This window comes from Trifolium pratense, linkage group LG2 (assembly GCF_020283565.1).
Source record: "Trifolium pratense cultivar HEN17-A07 linkage group LG2, ARS_RC_1.1, whole genome shotgun sequence".
In the NCBI taxonomy this organism is placed as follows: Eukaryota; Viridiplantae; Streptophyta; class Magnoliopsida; order Fabales; family Fabaceae; genus Trifolium; species Trifolium pratense.
Genome location: NC_060060.1, coordinates 54,054,220 through 54,076,027, shown reverse-complemented (window position 1 = coordinate 54,076,027; position 21,808 = coordinate 54,054,220). Strand labels below are relative to the sequence as shown.

The 21,808-nt window shown below is 33.0% G+C and overlaps 2 protein-coding genes across 5 annotated transcripts; both read right to left on the bottom strand.

Moving 5' to 3' along the window:
* Positions 1-3,226: 3,226 nt before the first annotated feature.
* On the bottom strand, positions 3,227-7,781 carry LOC123906255 (dihydroorotase, mitochondrial-like). 2 transcript variants are annotated; one of them, XM_045956122.1, is made up of 7 exons: positions 7,377-7,781; positions 6,370-6,722; positions 6,049-6,185; positions 4,948-5,113; positions 4,733-4,849; positions 4,116-4,276; positions 3,227-3,689 (listed from the first exon to the last, which is right to left on the bottom strand). In XM_045956122.1, the coding sequence occupies exons 2-7, from the start codon at positions 6,632-6,634 to the stop codon at positions 3,495-3,497; spliced, it is 1,041 nt and encodes a 346-aa protein (XP_045812078.1). In that variant the 5' UTR covers positions 6,635-6,722; positions 7,377-7,781; the 3' UTR covers positions 3,227-3,494. The 2 variants fall into 2 exon arrangements, with proteins under 2 accessions (XP_045812078.1, XP_045812079.1); XM_045956123.1 differs by having other exon boundaries at positions 6,370-6,771; positions 7,377-7,431.
* Positions 7,782-9,191: 1,410 nt separating this feature from the next.
* Positions 9,192-16,386, bottom strand: LOC123906254 (probable LRR receptor-like serine/threonine-protein kinase At5g10290). Of its 3 annotated transcripts, XM_045956121.1 has the most exons (13): positions 15,697-15,984; positions 13,409-14,113; positions 13,168-13,312; positions 12,853-12,985; positions 12,658-12,729; positions 12,107-12,250; positions 11,929-12,000; positions 11,767-11,832; positions 10,987-11,057; positions 10,781-10,912; positions 10,345-10,686; positions 9,885-10,279; positions 9,192-9,736 (listed from the first exon to the last, which is right to left on the bottom strand). In XM_045956121.1, exons 5-13 carry the CDS (start codon positions 12,714-12,716, stop codon positions 9,422-9,424), a joined length of 1,596 nt encoding a protein of 531 aa, XP_045812077.1. In that variant the 5' UTR covers positions 12,717-12,729; positions 12,853-12,985; positions 13,168-13,312; positions 13,409-14,113; positions 15,697-15,984; the 3' UTR covers positions 9,192-9,421. The 3 variants fall into 3 exon arrangements, with proteins under 3 accessions (XP_045812077.1, XP_045812076.1, XP_045812075.1); XM_045956120.1 differs by lacking the exons at positions 13,168-13,312; positions 13,409-14,113 and adding an exon at positions 16,210-16,386 and having other exon boundaries at positions 15,697-15,882; XM_045956119.1 differs by lacking the exons at positions 13,168-13,312; positions 13,409-14,113 and adding an exon at positions 16,214-16,311 and having other exon boundaries at positions 15,697-15,882.
* Between the last annotated feature and the right edge of the window lie 5,422 nt (positions 16,387-21,808).

The window sequence follows — 21,808 nt, the reverse complement described above, 5'->3', positions numbered from 1 at the left end:
TTGTTACGAGCTTGGTTGGTATATGTTTACACTTATGTTGTTAGAATTCTTATTGCTTGAATTGTTTAGTGTTGGTTGTCATTAAACTCTACTCTTATTATTATGAGATGAGATGAGATTGACCATGAAGTTCGAAATTTTCCTATTGTAACAGTTACTACGAGGGTTAGGGGAGCAGTTGTCGGTGTATGCTAAAGTCATGTTTCTATGAGTGCTTCTTTTCTTTTTCCTCTGCTATTTCAACTTTCATTCACAAGCACATCAACTTTATATTATTTTCTTTGACATTTATTTTCTTTTTGCACGAATTCAATTGATATATTAGCAAATAGAAATAGAAATACAAACAATTATCATCTACTTTTATGTCCGCCATTGTTAAATCACAGAGAGAGAGAGAGAGAGAGAGAGAGAGAGAGAGAGAAAGAGAGAGAGAGAGAGAGAGAGAGAGAGAGAGAGAGAGAGAGAGAGAGAGAGAGTGAGATCTGTAGGCATCTAGCTTTTAAGGATTTTAGAGAAAAAGCTTGGAGCTTTCTAGAGAAATAGAAAAGGATTGGCATGAGAAAGAAGTTACTGATAAGTATGCAAAATAGAGATACAAATAGAAAATTGTTCCATCAAATTCAAAACCCCAAATTTTCACATGCTTAGAGTCAGTGGCGGAGCCAGGATTATATTGGAGCCTGGGCACAATTTTAACCACAATATTTCTTTGGCTAGCATGAGTCAAATAAGAAAAAACCAGCAAAACATAAAAAACCAGCAAAACATGAGTCAATACCTACAATTACAACTTTCTTTTTGCACACAACACCTAAAACAATTCTGCACATGAACAAACAGACACTGCCCAGATTGTTAGTTAGCTAAATCTACAACTTTTGGGATAACCAATTCGTTAATGTCTTCTTTTTTTGCAACCGCAAAGGAAGAAGCTTTATTAAAATTTGGCATAAGGAATGCCTTGTCTGTACAAACCCAAACAAATACAGAATAACCAATCTCTATAACAAAGGAAACCGAAACAAAGAAACACACCAAAACAGCTAGGCAAACAAGGCTTCAGAATTACAAGAACCCCTATGCTACTTTTAAGATCCAATCAGTAAAATAGAAGATCATTGTGGGAAGAACATTTTGGCTAAATACACAAAATAACAAAACACTACCCAGATAATTATTAAGCTAAATTTCCAAACTTTGGGGCAACCCATTTAGACGAATCAACAGAATAATAATTGGGAATACCAATTTCTAAGTATTTTATGCAATTTCTCAGTTTTAGGGTTGCTTACTTTACCTGCCTGGGCTGCGAGAGAGAGTGAGAGGATGAGAGTGGTGCGGCGGATTTGAGAGCAGCCTAAGATTGAGCAGCTAAGAGTGGGAGCCTTAGATTAGATCGGTTGGGCGGTGGACGGCGGGCGATGGCTAGAGAAAGAGAACGAGAGAGATGAACAAGACAGAGACAGAGACGAGAGAGAGAGAGAAACAAAAACGAAAACGCGTGTCCAGCTTCTTTCTTTTTCTTTTGTTTCTTTTATTAAATTACAAAAAAAAAATTGGGGGTGGGGCAGCCCGGGCACGTGCCAAGGCATGCCGGGCGGCATCTCCGCCACTGAGAGAGAAGACAAAACAGTTTTTATTTTATTTTTAAGAAAAAATATCATTATTTATGTGCTGTCAAAGTGTGATTGGATGTGCCTAAATTTCATGTGTTGGGTATATTTATTTTCTAGCTTATGTAATTTTTATGTATTATTATAAATTTGTCAAATTAATTTATGATAAAATAGTTTAGAAAAATATAATTTTCACTAGTGTGAACTTATAAAATAACATAAAACCTAATTTATATTGCATAAGCTGTTTAAATAAGGTCAAAAATAAACCAATCCAAACAGACCCTATTTATAAAAAAGTAAATGCAACGTAACTTAAAAGTTAGCTATCAATGGAATAGAACTAAATTGCCCCTTAAATACAAAAACGGCTGCAACTTTCTGCATGCTTGTGGACTCCAGTTTTTCTTTTTTTTGGTCTTATTTTTGACAAATATAAAACGATATTCATTTATATCAAATTTATATAGTATGCAAGCAACAAACTCAGAGTACTCCAGCTAGATATTCATCTTATTTGACAGAGCAAGGAAGAATTATTTTATTTTTTCTCTTATTTTCCATACCAATTATCTATTACTTTCCAGAATCTGCTTTCAAAAGAACAAAAATGAAAGAATATTGATCAAAATGACTTCTAATATTAAAGCATTACCATGTTACGCCGGATTGTATCTTCTGCATTTTATAGTCTTAGTTTACAATAGATGCATAGATTATAGATAATGCAATAGACTGTAGTAGGATCTTACATTAGTTGCTCATCAAAACATTACAAAACAAATAGTTAAAATTCAAATGTGAGCATATAATTTCGAAGTTGTATGAAACAAATTCCCCTAAGAACGTATTGTGTCTAATAGAGCACTTGGCATGGGTAAATCTTCTGGATTTTTTTTCCTTCAGAAAGCATGTAAGGACAAGATGAAAAGATTCATTCATTTGTGAGAACAATTGACAATGCTAAATGCAATATGGACCATTACATAGCAGTAGACAGGAGTGCTTAGTCAACTAATAAATCATGCATATAAACTGAACTTTCTATCGGTGTTTCATTCATATTTTCGGCCATCAGTGAAGTTATTTTTTCCATTCTTTCTATCAATTCCCCATTTCTCCCCACCGTCTTTAACACAATGCCAGAGTGCTTAGGTCATCTCTAAATTGTTTTACTTTCAGTTTGTCAAAATATACTGTCAGACCACGTGTGATGAGCAGCACTAGATGGCCATCATCACCGAGTTCTAATCATCAAGAGTATGGATGGGATACATAATGGTCCCTGTTGGCTACAAATAACACAACTTTTTATCCCTATATAACATTCATAATGCTATAAGATTCAACTCATAGCTGTGCTGAAGTGACATCGAAGAATAACACGACTATTAAAATAGAAAAATCCCACTTTCAGGGCTCTGTTGTAGGTGAAATTTATTCAGATCTTTCAGTCTCCAAAATCTAAATGAATAGTCCATGGACTTGTGTTATTTATATTTATACTGTTTCATTTAGCTCAGAATGCAATGAGTTAAGTCACATCAATGATTTGTGAAATAGAAATGAGGACAATAAGTAAAACTTACAAACTGATAAAAAAAAAATTAGAACAAAAACAATTGCCTGATCATATTTCTTAATGCACAAATAAATTCTTATCTCAACAACCAGCTATTTAAGCTGAAAGATACCAAACTTTCAAAGAAATAGGAGAAAGTTTAATCATTATTTCTGCCCACATTTCTGCTAGGCCCGGATGCAATTATTTATGAGTGTGACCAGTTGGTACAAGCTATCAGGTTCATTTATCAAGGCAACCAACTCCAACTAACTAGTATAACATACCTAGGTCCGCCTGCATGTGTCGATTGGTTAAATAAGCAATGCCTCCCATTCAAGTGTTTCACCGGCAAACATGGGAATAATATCTCCGAATGGAAATGATAGACACTCAGGTACTCTCCACGGAGATTTCCTCAGTTTAATCTTTGACTTGTTTCTGGGGATACCATAGAAGTCAGGTCCATTAAAGCTTGTAAAGGCCTCCAGCTTGTCAAGTGCACCAGCCTAAAACAAGCAACAATTTCACATAACATTAAGATTAAACTCCACAACTTCAGTGCAAAATACGAGATATTCCATCAAAGAACATACAGTCCATACTCAGATAAGAAGTTTATCATATCTTAAAACACCCATGAGATGCGTATGAATAATTACCAAAACACTATTATTACTATTTGACATCACCGCCACATTTAAAACAAGATACTTGCGTATACCTTTTGAAAATAATATTTGAATTACTATCACAAAAGAATAATTCAAATTAATCTCAGAAACTCAAACATATTGCAATTAAACTAAAAAATCTACCCTTCTGAAATCTACCCATGTTCACATTTGCAAAATGAATATGCAAATACAAACATTGACTTATGTTAAGTTAACATTGACATTTAATTTAATAAAAAATTATAATAAAAGTGTTACCTCTTCAAAAACCTTTGCATATAGTGATAGAGCGACCGGGGAGTTGTATATGCCAGCACACCCACAAGCACATTCCTTTTTACGCCTATCATGTGGAGCACTATCAGTTCCAAGGAAAAATCGTTTATTTCCACTAGTGATGGCTGAAACAATAGCTTGTCCTAAATAAGAGACAAAGAATTAGCTAACAGTTACATAACCAAGAGGTACAGTTTTGTAACAAATTTGTCTACAAGAATATCATCGTTCCCTGATAACATTTTCCTAACCAAACTTAAATTAGCAGTCTATAAAGTCCGAAACTCATCAATAAGAATGTGTACTCTCTTCAGCAATATTAAAATTTATAATGTATAATGATGTTAAAACTTCGAAGGCAATAAATGCACTGAAAACATATTCCTTTTACCATGCAAATCAGATCAATCAGGAATCTGATAAATTTACTGAAGACAATGTCAAACCACAAGAATATTATAAAATCTGTACCTTACAAATCATTACTTCAATTCTTTCATTCTTTTAAAATTTCAAAATCTAAATAAAAAACTTTGATAAACACCTGAAAGATATTGAAACTCTCTGGACAGTACGAGAAGAGAAACAAGGTAACATACTGTGAATCTCTCTTTTAAGCACGGGTAGACAGTAATTGTGAGGCTGCAAGCCACCTTGGAACAAAGCATTACGATTGAGAAGAATATGCTGAGGTGTAACAGTTGCTGCTACATAACCTTTAAAAAAAACAGCAAATTATTAAGAAGGATTTTTCAACTAAACTATACAGTACAATAAAATGACACAAGCACTCCCAAATAATTTACTACAATACCTTCTTTGCAAGACTCTACAAACTTAACAGCATCCATGGTAGTAATATGCTCCATCACAACCTTCAACTGTGGAAGCTTTTGAATTAAAGGCTCTAAAACTGTTTCAATGAAGACCTTTTCCCGGTCAAAAATATCAACTTCTTGATTTGTAACCTCTCCATGAACCTGTCATGTATATACTGATTCACAGATAAGAAAGTATAATGAAAACTTTTTGGCTACTTTTTATAGTCATTTTATAGTCATAAAGACATGCATATAAAGAAAAGAGCATGTCAATGAGCCTGATAGAGCATAGATCAAGAAATAGACGGAAAAGGATTTATTTGATGTGTGAATAAAAGAAAACGTAAACCAATCCTGAGCAAAGCTCCACAATAGAGAAACAAGCTTCTCATTTCCTAACCATTAAGGTGAAATGGAAAATAACAACTATGATCATAACTAATTCCCACTATGCTCTTATTAAGGGAATTGGAAATATCCTAACAGAATTTCCACATCTTGAAACCCCTTTCTTAATCTTTCTCTCATACACACGCCACACCTTGGGCCCAACATTTCCTTTCTTCCTTACTAACAGGCCCATTCTTATCAAGACAACACTTGGCTTGCAATAGGAGCCCCTCGGCTCATTATCAAGTATTGAAATGTTTGTGGATAATTTCATTGTAAACAAACTCTAAAATTGGTTCCCAAAAACATACATTCTAGCACAAAGGAGTAATAATTACTGCATGAGCAATTTAGCGTATGTTTGGGTGAGTGTTTCCTCTCCACCACCGGACAGTGAGATGCCTTTTCACCGTGATTTCCGCAAGCTACAAAGTGTAGCTTCCCCAACAAAGTGGTTTTCTGCTGCATCTTTCGGGGTTGCGGATGCACAACCAAACACATGCTTAACTTATGAATATGATAACTGATTTAGAAATTACAATCAAGAATCTTCAATCAGAAAAGGCATGGCAGAATAAAACATGAAACACATTATAAAAACATAAAATATAGTTTCTTTACCCCACAAAAAAAAAAATTGTGGAAGGGACATTAAACATAATAAAGAAACATAACAGAGCCAAAAATAAAAGTAAACAAATTACCAATAATGGTAAACCTTGCTCAACCATTTCCTCAAGAACAGAATAACAATTTCCAAAAAGATCTGTAACACCATCTTGAGAATTTGTTGTAGCACCAGCAGGATATAACTTCACACCATAAACAACTCCACTTTTTTCTGTCAATGCAAATAACAGCAACATCAAACAGTGTAGTAATTTATTGTAATAAAAAGTATAATCTAATCATAAGATAATTGACTACTGATTATAAAGCACATTTGCATATATCTGATAAAAAAACATTATACACAAAAAAATACTATATAAAAATAATTTAAATTTGTGTGATTATAAACTCACTTGCAAGTTGAATCTCATGTGGGGTTGTAACATCAGTGAGGTAAAGTGTCATGAGAGGAGTGAAATTGGAAGTTTTGGGTACTGCTTTCAAAATGGATTCACGATAAGAAATAGCAGAAGATGTGGTAGTGATAGGTGGTTTCAAATTGGGCATAATTATAGCTCTTTGAAAATGCTTTGCACTGTGAGGGGTTACAGCTTCAAGAAGTGCACCATCACGAAGATGAAGATGAAAATCATCAGGTTGAGTAATAGTTATCTCCATCTTTCTGTCTACGCTGTTGCTTCCACCACTGGTTACGTCTCCTCCGTCGGCCTTAATCACTTCTGTGGCGGTGTGGGGTGTATATGCACTGCGACGCAATTCCAAAGTGGACAGTTGAGTTCAGTGTTCTTTATTATCTACTAACAAAACCATATCATAGAAGCAAATCTGCCAGCAACCAATACGACACTGCTAACAAAACATATCATAGATTGGGAATATGGGAAATCACATTTCAATCAAGGACAGGGGGCAAAGGAATAGAGAAGCTATGTGAAGGAAACCCCAAATCAGAATATAAGAAATTGGTTTTGTGTCGGTGTTGGACATGCTCCAACACGTGTCCGACACCAGGACATGCATAATTCGGGGAGTGTGTGTGCTTCATAAGTTTTGCACATATATCAGTGAAGTGTTAATTGATTTATTAAAAATTAGAGTTGTTATAAAATCCTATATGCTTTTCACTAACTCAAAAACCTCACCATTCTTTATGCTTCTACTGCTTCTATTAGGTGAACACAAATCTGAAACCTAACAACAAACAATAGAAACAGCATTGCAGTAACAGAATAAGGAAGAAAGAGCAACATAAATCTGGAATTTAACAACAAACAACAAGCTCTCTAACAATTTAACAACAAATAGTCGAACAACAACAACAACAACAACAAGATTCAACATTCAACAATAACAATTTAACAAAAATTCTGAGAGAAGAAAAGGGTTTTTCGATTTATACCTGAGAATAGAGTACAGACGGTGGCGGTGGGTTGCGACGGTCGACGTTAGAGTTGGCCACACTGAGTTCCATGAGAGAAGAGAGTAGTTATCCGCGTGACAGAAGCAAAGGAGGAAGGATCAGCCTATTTTTATTTAAAAAAATGATAATATATTGATCCAATATTCCAGCCGCTAGATTGATCCAACGGCCTTTATTTTTGCAGCAGAAACTGCAGCAGTGAAAACTGCAGCCGAGGATCCAGATCGGAAATTCACAGCGTAAATTGTGTCAAACATGTCATCTAATATTGCCCCTTTGCGTGGGTAATGTGATTAGCCAACTATACCGTTCATGCGGTCAGAGAATATATAGTCCATCTCTAGAAATTAACACTCGTGCGATGAGATGAGAGTCAGAAATTTGAAGTTGAATCAAAAAGCAAAATGAAGAATAATATATGCTTTTCTTTTTCACTTGCATGAAAATCCCGTGAACTATTTAATTAACCTTTTAGCAGCCAAAAAAGAACCATATGTTATAACATTTCCCTATATATATATATATATATATATATATAATGCACGTATGTACACCTTCATGTTTTGTACCAAAATTTTTTCTTCATTTGTTTATATTTATTTCTCTAAGCTGTTAAATATTATAATTAAATTAATTTTGTGAGGGTATAGATAGAAGTTAATATCAAGTTTCAGCATATTCAATGGCAATTGGTGTGGATTACAAGGAGAAGATAAAGCCACCAAAGGCTAAGTTTGAGACTGATGATGAGTGGGTGAAATTGAAGATGAGGGAATGGGTTAAAGCTGTTGCATCAAACAATCAAACTCAACTTAATCTTAGAGTTTCTGAGATTCTTCTTATCATGGATAATCATAAATCATAATCATATTATATAAACAAGCTGGGAATTAATGTGTTCTTTATTTATTTTTATTTTTTTTGGTCTAGATTTTTTTGTAATTTAATTTGTTCTTTCTGCACATGTTATCATTGTCACTAACATTTTTATTTTGTCACTAATTCTTACCCAACAAATGTAATTGATTAGCAAATGATATTATTGACTCAAACTCGTTAATACAATTTGCTTTTTGTTAATGTACAATTTTATTTGATTACAACCTGTTTTTTGTTTTGAATGATGTTGTCTCACGTTTGTTTTTACTATATGATATATGATGACATCTATAGCTATTTCCAAATTGATCACATTTAAATAAAATTAGAATTCAATGTTCAAACACAGTTTGATAGTTAATTGATCACAGATATTTTGAACATGTTTCTTGCATGCCTGGAGCTAAAAGAATTATGACAACTATTGAACCAACCAACAATCCCACTTCAAGAATACAATGCATTCCAATTTGAAACTCATGTTCACAACAATGGCGATGACGGACCGGTAGAAGAGGCTCTTTGGACATTTGAACGGTGATGTTTAATTGGATTCACATCTTCAACATGTCTTATGTTCCAAAAGTGAGGAGTGTACTTGCAAACACTCTGACAATTAAGTCAATAAGCGTTGTGAGTGTGAGGTTTTTAAGGTTTAAAATGATATATTGGACTTGAACCAGTATTAGGATTAGAGTTTTATGAACCAAAACACTGGTTTCAAAAATTGTCACAATGGTCAATTGTAGATGTCATAATTTGACGGGTGGAGATTCTCTCCGATGACATTTCATGTCATGTGCAATCTTATCCACTCATTTCCTTTAACGCATAAATTTCAATTATTAAAAAAAAAAAATATCAAAGGTAGATATTGCACCGGATGTTATCCAGTACAGGAGACAGTTTGTTTTCTAATTTGACATTGATCATTGTTGACAACTATTAGACGAATCATCAACTATTAGACGAATCACTGGCTAATTTTGAAGTTCAACCAAAAAGACATTATTCATTTAGTTTGTCTAAGGCGCCAAAAAAATGAAGATACCTATCCTACATATTTCTAGATCAAATCAATCAATAGAAAGGGTATATTTGTGACAACATAAAAAAAAAAATGATGGTATAAATGTATGCCCCTCTCATCTTCCACCCGACAACTCGATTGCATCTTGGTTATGAATTGAATCATCTCCCCACGCAAATCTTCTTTGCAGTCTCTCAGAGTCTTGCGTCCGAGTAACCTCCAGATGCCTCCATTCTTCCCACCTTTCAGCTAGCCCCTCTCCTTCCAACATTCTTACAACCTCTGACATTGCCGGACGATCTTCTGGCGTTGCTTGCGTGCACAGTAATGCAACTTGTACTATCACTTCAACTTCTTCTATGTTGTAATTTTTATCAAGATTGCGGTCGACAATAACATCCAGTCTTTTCTCCCGTTGCAGCTTCTTTGCCTACATAAGAGACAGATTATTTAGATAAAAACAGTAACCAAGATCACATCTCTTTAGAAACTGAATAAGTACTAACTGCATAATACAAAGCCACAAAGACACGCAGAGGAATAAACAAGGTCACGAGACAAAAATGAGATTGTATTACATGGTCAAGCAGTAACACATCATCTTGATCTTCCAAACGTGAAAAGTCAATTGCACGTTGACCTGTAACAAGCTCCAAAAGCATAATCCCATAACTAAAAACATCTGTCTTTTCTGAAGATTTTCCGGTAGACAAGTATTCTGGAGCTATATGGCCCATTGTCCCACGAATTTGAGTGGTTACATTAGTCCTTCGAACATCGACCAATTTTGCCAAACCAAAGTCACCGACGACTGCTTCAAAATCTCCATCTAGTAATATATTAGCTGCCTTTACATCTCTATGAATAATTTTGGGATCACATTGCTCGTGAAGATATTCAAGGCCACGAGCTGTTCCAAGAGCCACTCGTTTTCTTGTAGCCCAATCCAAAACAGATTCCCCAGGCTTGAGTTCTGCATCAGTATTCAACATGGTCAAACACAGAAAAATATGCCAAATTTTAAAGTAAAAATAATACCTCGTAGTCGAGAGGCAACACTTAAGTTCTGCATGAAGGGATAAACTAAGAGACGTTCAGTTGGAGTAGTACAAAACCCAATGAGCCGTAAAAGGTTCCTATGGACAGCAACACTTATCATCTCAACTTCACGCTGGAAAGCTTGATCACCACCGGGACTTTCATAATCAGTTAGCCTTTTGACAGCAATTTTTGTCCCATCAGCTAGAACACCTTTATAAACCTTTCCGAATCCTCCCTGTCCTAAAACATTTCTCTCACTGAAGTTGTCTGTAGCTATCTGCAGTTCTCTCCAGGAAAAACTTTTTATTTGACCCAATGTAATTCGCCGATCAACATCACCTAAAGAGACAAGAAATACAAGAGAAAAAAAAAATAGATAGTTCACAACTAACAATCAACAAAACATTGCACAGACCAAAAATGGAAGACAAACCTGGAACATCTACAAAAACTTCACGCTTGTACCGTTTGCACCAGAAAAACAGAAGGCCACCAAGAAAAAGAATAACAATTAAACCTATAACTGTTCCAACTATGAGACCTACTTTCGATTTGTGTGATGAACCTGCCAAATGAAGGAAAATTGGTTTTTCGCCTGTTGCTTGAGAGGAGAGGAGGGATAAGGGAAAGAAACGTAACCTTGATTTCCATTATCAGATGTGCAAAGATGCTGATAAATTACACCACAATCCAACTTATTTCCAGTGAAACTGCGATAAGAAGCACAGTGAAACGAAGTTGAAAACTCTCAGAAAAAATCAAAATACAAAATTGGAACATACTAACTTGAAAAAATAACATTAATCTCTATTCAAGGACTCCGAAAACAAAAAAGCAGTTGTAATATTAAAAATAAAAAGAAGGGGGTTGGACCCTGATAATGAGTGTTCTTAAGGCATTGATTAAGAAATGGGAAGTTGTTATTTGAAAATTCAGCATTCTATGCAACATTAGATAGACATAAGCTTTTTATGGTGATCAGTTTGTTTTCGTTAATACTTCCCATTTCTTCATGTGCTTACATAATAGCGGGAATATGAACTATTTAAACAAATGAGCACACGTCTGGTAAATCCTATATACTGGAAGTTAGGGAAGTGAAGGAAGCTTCCACTGTTCTAGTATTTTACCGTCAAATATTAAGTAATGAGTATATGGGAACCACGAGAGATTATGTTGTCTAAACATAATATGTGATGATTACAAATCTTAACAAAATAAAAGATCATATTTCAAGAAAGTGAGAAAAACTACCGCTTTTCTAATCTTCCACCATTAGAATCATAGACTACTATTTGATTATGTTGGTGACAGTAATTGTTGTATATGATTATGAATTTGTGTTTGCAGATTAGGGAATAGGAAAGTCATTAAATGGAGCTTTAAATATTCAACAACGTACTAATTTACCATACATACTTGTACTTAGGAACATTGAATAACTGTTCTGGAATATGTCCGCTGAAATCATTTGAGTCTAGCAGACTACAAAAGAGAAGTAAGAACAATTCATTAGACGCTAAATGATAATGAAATGTACTAAGTAGAAAAATAAAAAGCATCGAGGAGTAGTTTGCATACATATTGCTCAAGTTTGGGAGACTGCCAAGTGATTCTGGAATAGTCCCATTGAGATTGTTTTGACTTAATGTCCTACTTGCAGGACCAAAATTAGCCGCTTTTAAACATTATACAAGGATGATAAATGCTAGGAATTATCATATATCTGTAAAACCTAGAAACAGACTATCATACTTACAAGAATTGAAGCTTTTTAAGATTACCAAGAGAAGATGGTATTTCACCGGTTAATATGTTGTGATCCAGATCCAATCTCACTAAGCTTGTAAGATTTCCAAATTCTTTTGGTATGTCGCCACTGATGTTATTCCCTTGTAAAGAACTGTGTGATGAATATATGAATAACATTAATCGATGATTATACTCATGAGTCTTGCTTAATGAATGTATGACAAACACAGAAGATACTATAGTCAACTATTCAGTGGATGCATAAAAATAACACTGAAAAGTATCCATATGATAACCCCTAGGACGAATCGTTCGAGAGAACCCGAGTTCAATTCCTGGTGGGAACAATTCTTGGCTAGGCTTTACTTACCTCGCGGCCGAACTCTGGATTACCAAGGGCCCTTTTCCCTGGGAACCAGAGGGTTAACGCCATAAAAAAAAGTATCCATATGATTTCACCAATTCACATCATAACAAGTTAGCAACACTATATATAATCCAAAACACCAAGAATGATGAGACTAGGAACTACATTGTGGATACTTGATATATACTTACAGAGTTGTAAGACTTTTGAGAGCTCCTATTCTTGGTGTCAAGGTTCCGGAGAATCCCATAAATGCTAGTGAACTACAATGAAGTAATTTATATAATTATACAGTAGCAGGCATAAAATATTCTGCCATCAATATGGTTAAGATTGTTAACATTTTCTCTAGATTAAATATCTAAAAAGAACAAAATAAACCTTACACTTGAACAACATTGCTATTTTGGTCGCAGTAAACATTGGACCAAGTACAAGGGTTTACTTGATTTTTGTTCCAGTTAGTAAGCTGATTAGGTGAAGCATTCAGAGATGACTTCAATGCATATAGTGCATCTTCTGTAATGAACACAAAGTTCATAAACATTAGTCTGAGATTCAAAAGTCACTCGCAACATTGACGGAATTAGATAGACAGATCTTGTTCGTATATAGTACCTATATTATAGGAAATTTTCAATAAATTCTATAGAGACATATATATTATATAGATAGCAATAACTGAAGTTAGATTTATGCACATTTAATAAATCCAAGTCTTAGATATGTTTGGCGGCGCCTAGGATATTGAAGCATGGCCGCGTGACCGTGTATGGCTAGTCCCACGTCGGGTAACACGGTGAAAAACGTTCCGGCACATTCGCTTGCAGAAGTGTTACATGATTCCTGTGAGATACAAGTGAGTTAAAGGCGAATCTTTGAGCATAAAAATCACGCAACAAGAATACGAGTTAGGGCTTGCCGATTGCAAGAAGAATTTACATGGAAGACTGATGCTAAACAAGGGTGATAAGCCGTTAATGGGTTGAGACTTGAAAATCAGATTGTCCGGGTTGTGGAAAACTAGTAATCCTTGGCGGATGGTATCGTTGGGAAGGGGCTATTATGAATTTCAGTTCACTTCGTATGAGGATATGCGAATGGCATGGTCGACGGGTATCAAAACGGACTAATGACTTTAGCTCTCAAAATCAGAGGCAGACACATACTCAAATTTGGATTCGCCTCATGGGGCTGCCACAAGAGTACTGGAGGCAGCGCACACTGTTTGAAATTTGCGAGTGCAATTGGCACCCCGCTCGCATTAGATGATGCCACATTGAATTGAACTTTCGGTCATTACGCGCATGTGTTGATAGACATGGACCTATCACAACAAGTGTTTGACGCGATATTGGTTGAGCGTGAAGGCTTTGCGTTTAACCTTGGTATTGTTTATGAGCACTTATCGGCGTTTTGCTATCATTGTAATGTTATTGGACATGATATATCGGCGTGTAAATGGATTCACTCCCAACAAAAGGAAGTGAATGTCAAGACGGCAAAGCCGGAGGTGATCAACAGAATTGTCAAGAAGGAATATGTCGCGAAGGCCACTGCATAACAACAGTTAGCAACAAGTAAAAATTCTGCAATGGGGTCAGCCAGAGGGGTCACACACACAAGATGAGGCCACAACAGATCTGCCTGCACAAAAACAATTAGCAACAGGTAAAAATCCTGCAATTTCTAGTGATAATAATAACAACGCACATGTAAAAGTCCTGCCTGCACAAAACCAGTTAATAACACCAGGGGATCTGCCTACACAAAAGCAGTTAGAAACATGTCAAAATCCTGCAACTTCTACTGATAATAATAACAGTGCACAAAAGGTTATGTCAGAGGTGTCACACGCACAAGATGAGGAGACAACGACATTGCCTCTGCATGCTGCAAATCAACAGTTAGCTAGTAAAATGCCCCGCAATTCTGATGCGCAGAATATAGTAAAATGTCCACGGGCACTGGTCTTCCAACAACTTCTTTTAGTATGCCGCTGCATAACGTTTCGGATGACATTGGAAATGGCGAGCTGCATTCACATGAGCCGGTTATTCAAAAGATTGAGGTTCCGGAGGCGCCACAAATTGGAATCATTGATGATGATTGTAGTGATGACGGTGAGGGGATTGTTGTTGAAATGCAAATAACGAGAGTGGTCAATGACGAGGAGTTTGATGTGGCGGTTCAAAATGAGCTGAAAGTGGTAAAACAACTCTGGGCAGAAATGACAGAGAGTGAGAAACTCCGTTTGTTTCGAAGAGTCAGAAAAAAAAGAAATAAACAGAATGTGAGAAGCGCAAGCCAGACCTACAACGCCCGCTCGAAGGGTCCTCCCTCTCACATGTCTTTATGAAGATTCTTTTCTGGAATCTTCGTGGATTTGGAAACCCGAAAATTAGTATATAACTTTGAAGAATTTTTCTTTTCACAAGCCTGCTGATGTATTGCTCGCGGAGCCGTTGATTGAACTTGTACTACTTGATTTTCTTTTTTCTTCTTGTCTCTTTGGGGTAAAGGCCTAGTCCCCCCCTTGTATATAGTTTGTTATTTATTTTTCTTTTTAATATGAGATATAGATAGAGGACGGGGAAGGATGGTGGCGCCAGCATAGCTGGGGTGTCTGTCCCTACCTCTCGATATCTAGATGCTCCTAATTTATCAAAAAGTCTTAGATATGTTTAAAATCACAGCATTTTCTACGGCAATCTAGTAAAAATATGAAAATAAATCGTTGGATTCTGTTAGAAAACACACTTAATAATGTATTCTCCTGAAATTAAATACAAAATTAAACTTCTGACAAGCATATGTATCAATGAAAACCTAGAAATAATCATTTAATAAAGATGTGCAACACAATCAACAAGCTCAGGAGCAAAATAACAAAGTCTATAACCAAGACATTGGACTCAAATGGTTAATGAGCTCCCCCTAGGACGAATTGTTCGGGAGAACCCGAGTTCGATTCCTGGTGGGAACAATTCTTGGTCAGACTTTACTTACCTCGCGGCCGAACTCCGGATTACCGGGACCCCCTTCCTCCCCAGGAACCAGAGGGTTAATACCAAAAAAATAAATAACAAAGTCTAGAGAATCAGAACAAAACAAAATCATTGAATCGAATTGCAAAAGAAGTCACGATTTACTAAGTTGAAATCTAAAACCATTCAGAGATAATGAAATTGAATGAAACAAAAACTGAAGTTAACAAAAGATTGTACTACCTTGTAAATCAAGCTGAGGAAGAGCAAAAGAAGAAACACTAGCCAACAATAACAATAGAAGAAACACCAAGTTCATTTCCACAAACATCAACCACTTCCAAAATGCTCATAATAGTAATAATCAATTAGCATATCAAAAATCTTCATCACAGCAGCATAGAAAAATGGATCAACCCTTTAAGCTAGCTGCAATAACAATTATTATTATTATTAATTAAATAAAAACTATATTGTTCAATATTAAAGTACAATATATGAATTAATTTGTGAAAACAAAAACAACGCTATTTATTGGTCAAGCACTAACAAACAGGGTTAAACAGTAACTAAGAAAAGAACAAACAAAACAAAACCCATAATAATTGAAACATTTAGATTTTGAAGTGAACAGTTAAAGTTAGTTTTTGTTGGTAAAAATAAATAAATGAGTGGATTCGGTGGAAGTGAAGAGGACATAATAAATAGGATAACAAAGAAACAGGTCATAGAAGAGAAAACATGACTGAAACTTACGTACAGTACAGCAAATCTGAAAAAGAAGCTTTTGTCCCTTCGCTTCTTCTTTCATGGTAGTAGTAGTACTTGTGTTATGTTATGACTCTTCTTTTCAAGGTCAAAATACTGTTTCTTTGTTTCAACACACTATTTATTTTGGTCAATTTGTATGAACAAATAAGACAAATTTCTTTTGATTTTTTTTTCTTGATGCAATTTGTTTTAATCATTAATTAATTAATTAATAAATCTCACCAAATTTGAGTATTTAACTGGATCTCACGTGTACACATCACTCATTTATTATTTTTTAATAATAGTACATAATAAGTAATCAATCCCTCCAACTCAGCACCTCTTAAAAAGTTCTAAATTGGTCTCACTAATAACTCTATATCTCATCAATAATACTACATCTTTATAAGTAGGTCCCACAAAAATATATTATAATGAAGAGAGAGGGTACCTATTTGAGAAGCAGTACCTATTAGGTACTCAATGGGTTTTGCTCCAATGGTAGTACCTAATAAGTACTTATATAAGTACCTAATAGGTACTACCATTGAAGATGGTCTAATATATTTTAGGGTAAATGATCATTTACCCCCCTGCAAAATAAGCAAATTTTCGTTTACCCCCTATGCAGATTTTTTTTCTGTTTACACCCCTGCAAAAAATAGATTCACTCATTTTGCCCCTGTGTGTACAGCAGGACATGTGATTTGGCAAATTTGCTGACGTGGCTTGTACACGTGGAAAACAACATTTATATTTATTTTTAAATTTCACGTCAGATAATATTTTTTTCAAAAAAAAAAAAAATTTCCTACAAAATTACTAAACAAATTTTTTTTCCAAAATTAAAAGAAAATCCTACAAATAAATTTTTTTTCCCTACAAAATTTTAAAAAATTCCTACAAATAGTTTTTTTTCGTACAAAATTATTATTTTTTTCCTAAAATAAAAAAACGAATTTTCATATTTTTCTCCCAAATAAAGTTTATTTTCAAAATAAAGATTTTAAAAATTTATTTTCAAATCTTTTTGATTTAAAAAAAACAAAATCTTCGCCGGTTTACTTCCACTGTCGTGATCATATTCGTCGTCGTCTTCTTCAATCACCGGAATCGTCTTCTACTTCGTTATTGTCTTCTGCAATTCCTTCTATTTTTCTAGTTCTAGGGCAAATAATTTTGGTATAAGAGAAAAACACGAATAAAACTTCTTTAACAAAAAAATAATGTTTTGTTTTTAAAAAATAAAGATCATGTTTTTTTTAATTCAAAAAGATTCGAAAATAAATCTTTAAAATTTTTATTTTAAAAATAAACTTTATTTTGGGAGCAAAATAAGAAAATTCATTTTTTTTTGTTGGAAATTTTTAAAAATTCTTTGTAGGAAAAAAAATTTATTTTTTTTGGAGGAAATTTTTTAAAAAATTTTGTAGGAAAAAAAATTTATTTGTAGGATTTTTTTGGGAAAAAAAATAATAAAATCCATTTTTTTTATTTTGTAGGAATTTTTTTTTAAAATATATTATCTGACGTGGAATTTAAAAAATAAATATTAATTATTTTTTCCACGTGTACAAGCCACGTCAGCAAATTTTCCAAATCACATGTCCTGTTGTACACACAGGGGGCAAAATGAGTGAATCTATTTTTTGCAGGGGGTAAACAGAAAAAAAATCTGCATAGGGGGGTAAACGAAAATTTGCTTATTTTGCAGGGGGTAAATGATCATTTACCCTATATTTTATTTACCTAATAGGAAAGACTTTACTAAATCTTTTAGGGTACATCTATTATTTATATATTTAGGAGTTTCTCTCTCATGGTCTAATTCCTATGTGGCATCATTTCCTTGATCCATGTCTTATGTGGCATTCTAATATTTCTCCAATTCCTATGTGGCTAACTATGAAGACCTTTGCAATTTCTCTACATGATGATATCATTTTACTTAGAATTTTTGGCTAATTTGAAAATTCAATCATTTTTCAATTATTGTTTATAAATCGAATTTAATGTTCTTCAATTAAATCAGGATATATTCAAATCATTTGATTCATTATATTACATATTAATTCATTAATATATTATTAGTGTCAATCACGTATTATTATTATTATTTTTGTAGCAAAATTTTTGTGTGAATAGTAATTATGCTCTTTATTGACATTAATTAAGTTTTTTTATTTTGAGAAAATCCTCATTGACTTATAAAAAGAAAATTCTAATTATGATTAATATCATTTAACAGCAAAAACGTTTTAGTGTCTGGGATCAATATATAGGTATAGTTTTCACCATTATTTATCACATTTTGTTTTTCTTCCATTTTTTTTAAAAGGTATAGCACACTTTTTTTTTTCTGTTCACTTACTTATTTTCACGTTTATATTGTTCTACTCTAACCATTTTTGTACACTTTTTTTTTTGTTTCAGCTAACATTTAAAGGTACTCTCTTTCTCTATTCGTCTATTTTGTGTGAGTAGTATATTTCATTTTCACCTGCTTCATTGTTGGCTTATTTTTGTACTACTGTTTTTATACATCTCTATGACCAATAAAATACTACGAGCACTTATTTATGAATTTATTTTCTACGCGGATTAGACTATTTACAATGCATATGTCCTTAATATACATAATTTTGTTTTGTTGATTGTAATTTTTTTTGTTGATTATAATTGTTTTCATTGTATATTGCAGATTCATGATCCTTGCAAATATTTGTGATCTTTGCATGTTAGAGACAAAAATTACAACTCAATATTCACGTGTACAGCCGCATCGTAACCGCACCACAACCGCATCAGAAGCCGCATCAGACATTTTCGACGATGTTGGTTCAAATTTTCTCACAAAAAAATAAAATTTATGACCTTTAAATCATAATTTGTGTTAAATCTAATGAAAAATCTTACTTTTAACCATCTCTCAACCGTGTATTTTAAGCACATTCGAATTAGTGTTTATGGAATAAACTAAGACTATACAATGATGAATAAATAATATAGTTACATAGTAGTTTCCTTTTATATATATAGCTTGTGAAATGTCAAAATGATTTCACGCCGCAATAGCCGCATTGCGCGTTGCAGCGACCGTAATGACCGCATTCGCAACAACCGCAACCACATCCATGACCGCAACCACAATTTAAAACCTTGACATAGACTAAAGTAAAATATTCATATTGAATGAATTGTGTCTTTTTCTTTATATCAGAAGAAATTATGTCTTTACTCTAATAACTTTTAACAATTATATTTATTCAATTCAATATAATGACTTATTTATGCATTGACCATATTTAAACTTTCTATGAATAAGATCATCCTATTAAAATTCAAATTTCATATAATATTAGTGCAATAAAAATAGGGAATATTCTTAACTGTATTATAGTAATTATTGTAATACATTAGATGTTAATACATGTCAAAATGCATTTGAATATTCATATGTTGTATATCAATCAAATAAATCACTTGATACCAGAATTAACCCCGAATCAAATTAAACTGGCTGTGAAAACAGAAAAAGAAAGAAATAATTTAGTGATTTTTTCTGCAATTTATAGAATTCTTTCTTTTGATGTTCAAAAAAATATGTGTAGATCCACATTATTTGTAGTGTTTACTATTATATAGTACAAAGTTTCCACATCTGTTACTTGACAAAAAAACCATGAACATGTTTATGAATAAAGAAGGCCAGAAACACTATTTTTTTTAACACTTTCAATTACCCAGCTCGCTCTTTAAGTGAGTGACACTCATGTGAGTCTCACCACTATATATAGAATATATTAAGAAAATGTTATTAACACTCTTCTCAATTTTATTTTCTAAACAAGAGAATCATTTAAAAATATGGTCACGGGGAGGTTGATCTTCATCTGAAAAATAATATAGAATTTATTTATTCAATTTGTTATGTTCATGAGATCATTGCATTGTAGTAAAGACCAGTGAAGATGGCTACAAGGGAGAAAATAACACGTCGATCGGAAACGGAGAGTGGATGAGTTTCTCTAATATTTTTTATTGGATTTAAATCATGCTTATAAATGTTTTTTTACTATTATTTATAAATAAATGTTGTACTCTATTTTTTTACTCATTATTTTTTTATTTGTCTAATTTTTCATGTGATATTTAACAAATACACTGATAAAATAATAGAAACTCCTCGAATGACTATACTATAGAATTAATTGGAAAAATGTGGAATTGAGAAATTGATATGCTTAAAAAAAATTATTCTTAAACTTCATACTTATCAAGTAGAGAAAAAGGTGTCATTGTCTGAAATATAAAAGGAATGAAGTAATTGACTTCATAGATTATTTTTCTATTTCATTTTATTATTCTATTAATTATGGTTTACCTTAACGTGGTTTTTCTAATAAAAAAAAATACATAGTGATTTGTACCAAACAAAATATTAAAATATGGGGGTATTGATAAAAAAAATAACCTACATGGAGGTATTAAGCAAAAAATAACTTACAGGGGGTGAGACATACATTTGTAGATTTTATTATATAAAAAATACGATATCAATTGAAAGCAGAGAAAGTAACAATGATTTTATATATATAAAAAAAGAATTAAAAGCAATAATATCATGTATTACTTTATTTTTATTCTCCATACATCACTGTAAAATAAACAAATAAAAATAAAAACAAATAGATACATTTTTTAAAATTTGCACATTAACAAATGAGATATGCTTAAAAAAATTATATAATTTTTTTTTGTGTCAAGCAAATGACAAACAATTCTACTGTTCATTACTTTTAAATAAATAATATTAAAATTAAAATTGCCCCATTTTGCTTCTCAAATGTGAAATTTTTTCACACGGGGACATGAGATAAAATACTCCTGAAGAAAACAAATGTCTAAAGGAGAGAGATGACGATTAAGAACAAATATATTAACCGTTAGATTAGTTTTTGCATAATGACATTTTTTTTATGAAAATAAAAGAACAAATATATGAACATGTGAGTTGGGAACGGGGAGTGGAGTATCACTCTCCATTATGTCATTTCTCCTTAAAATCTCCAAAATTTGGATCTTTTATCATATTTAAATAAACTATTACATTAAATATAAAATTAATTTTACAAATAATTAAAAAAATCACAATATTAAAATTTTAATAATCCATATTTTTCATGTGTGAAAAAAAATGATCTATATTTTTCACAGAACATTAACCCGGGCGATGGCACGGGTAAGTTATACTAGTATGAATAATATTATAATGAATATAAATTTTACAAAATTTATGGTTTAATTGAAAGTTTATAGGATAATTATAATTTATTTAACAGAAATTGAAACCTCACTTTCATTGGTAAGTTGATTTTTTGTATTACTCGACATCTAGGAAGCCCAAGTACATGCATTGTTTTTCGTGTTTTCATTTTTCTCTTCTCTTTTTCTTTCCTACCAAACACACCCTTAATGCGATACAGACACATATCGAAGTTATATATTTATTTAATGTGATAGTTAAGCAATTTTAGAGTATTGGAATTTTCTAGCTCGAAACCATTGTCAAAAAAGGATTATTCACATTCATATAAGGAAA

Coding starts and splice junctions, on each gene's coding strand:
- LOC123906255 (XM_045956122.1), bottom strand. CDS start 6,634: ATGGAGATAACTATTACTCAACCTGATGATTTTCATCTTCATCTTCGT. Junction 4,850..4,947: donor TGTAGAGTCTTGCAAAGAAG/GTATTGTAGTAA, acceptor TTTTTTTTAAAG/GTTATGTAGCAGCAACTGTT. Junction 4,277..4,732: donor GCTTAAAAGAGAGATTCACA/GTATGTTACCTT, acceptor TCTCTTATTTAG/GACAAGCTATTGTTTCAGCC.
- LOC123906254 (XM_045956120.1), bottom strand. CDS start 15,784: ATGTTTGTGGAAATGAACTTGGTGTTTCTTCTATTGTTATTGTTGGCT. Junction 11,833..11,928: donor CTCCCAAACTTGAGCAATAT/GTATGCAAACTA, acceptor TCTCTTTTGTAG/TCTGCTAGACTCAAATGATT. Junction 10,913..10,986: donor ATCTGATAATGGAAATCAAG/GTTACGTTTCTT, acceptor TTCATTTGGCAG/GTTCATCACACAAATCGAAA.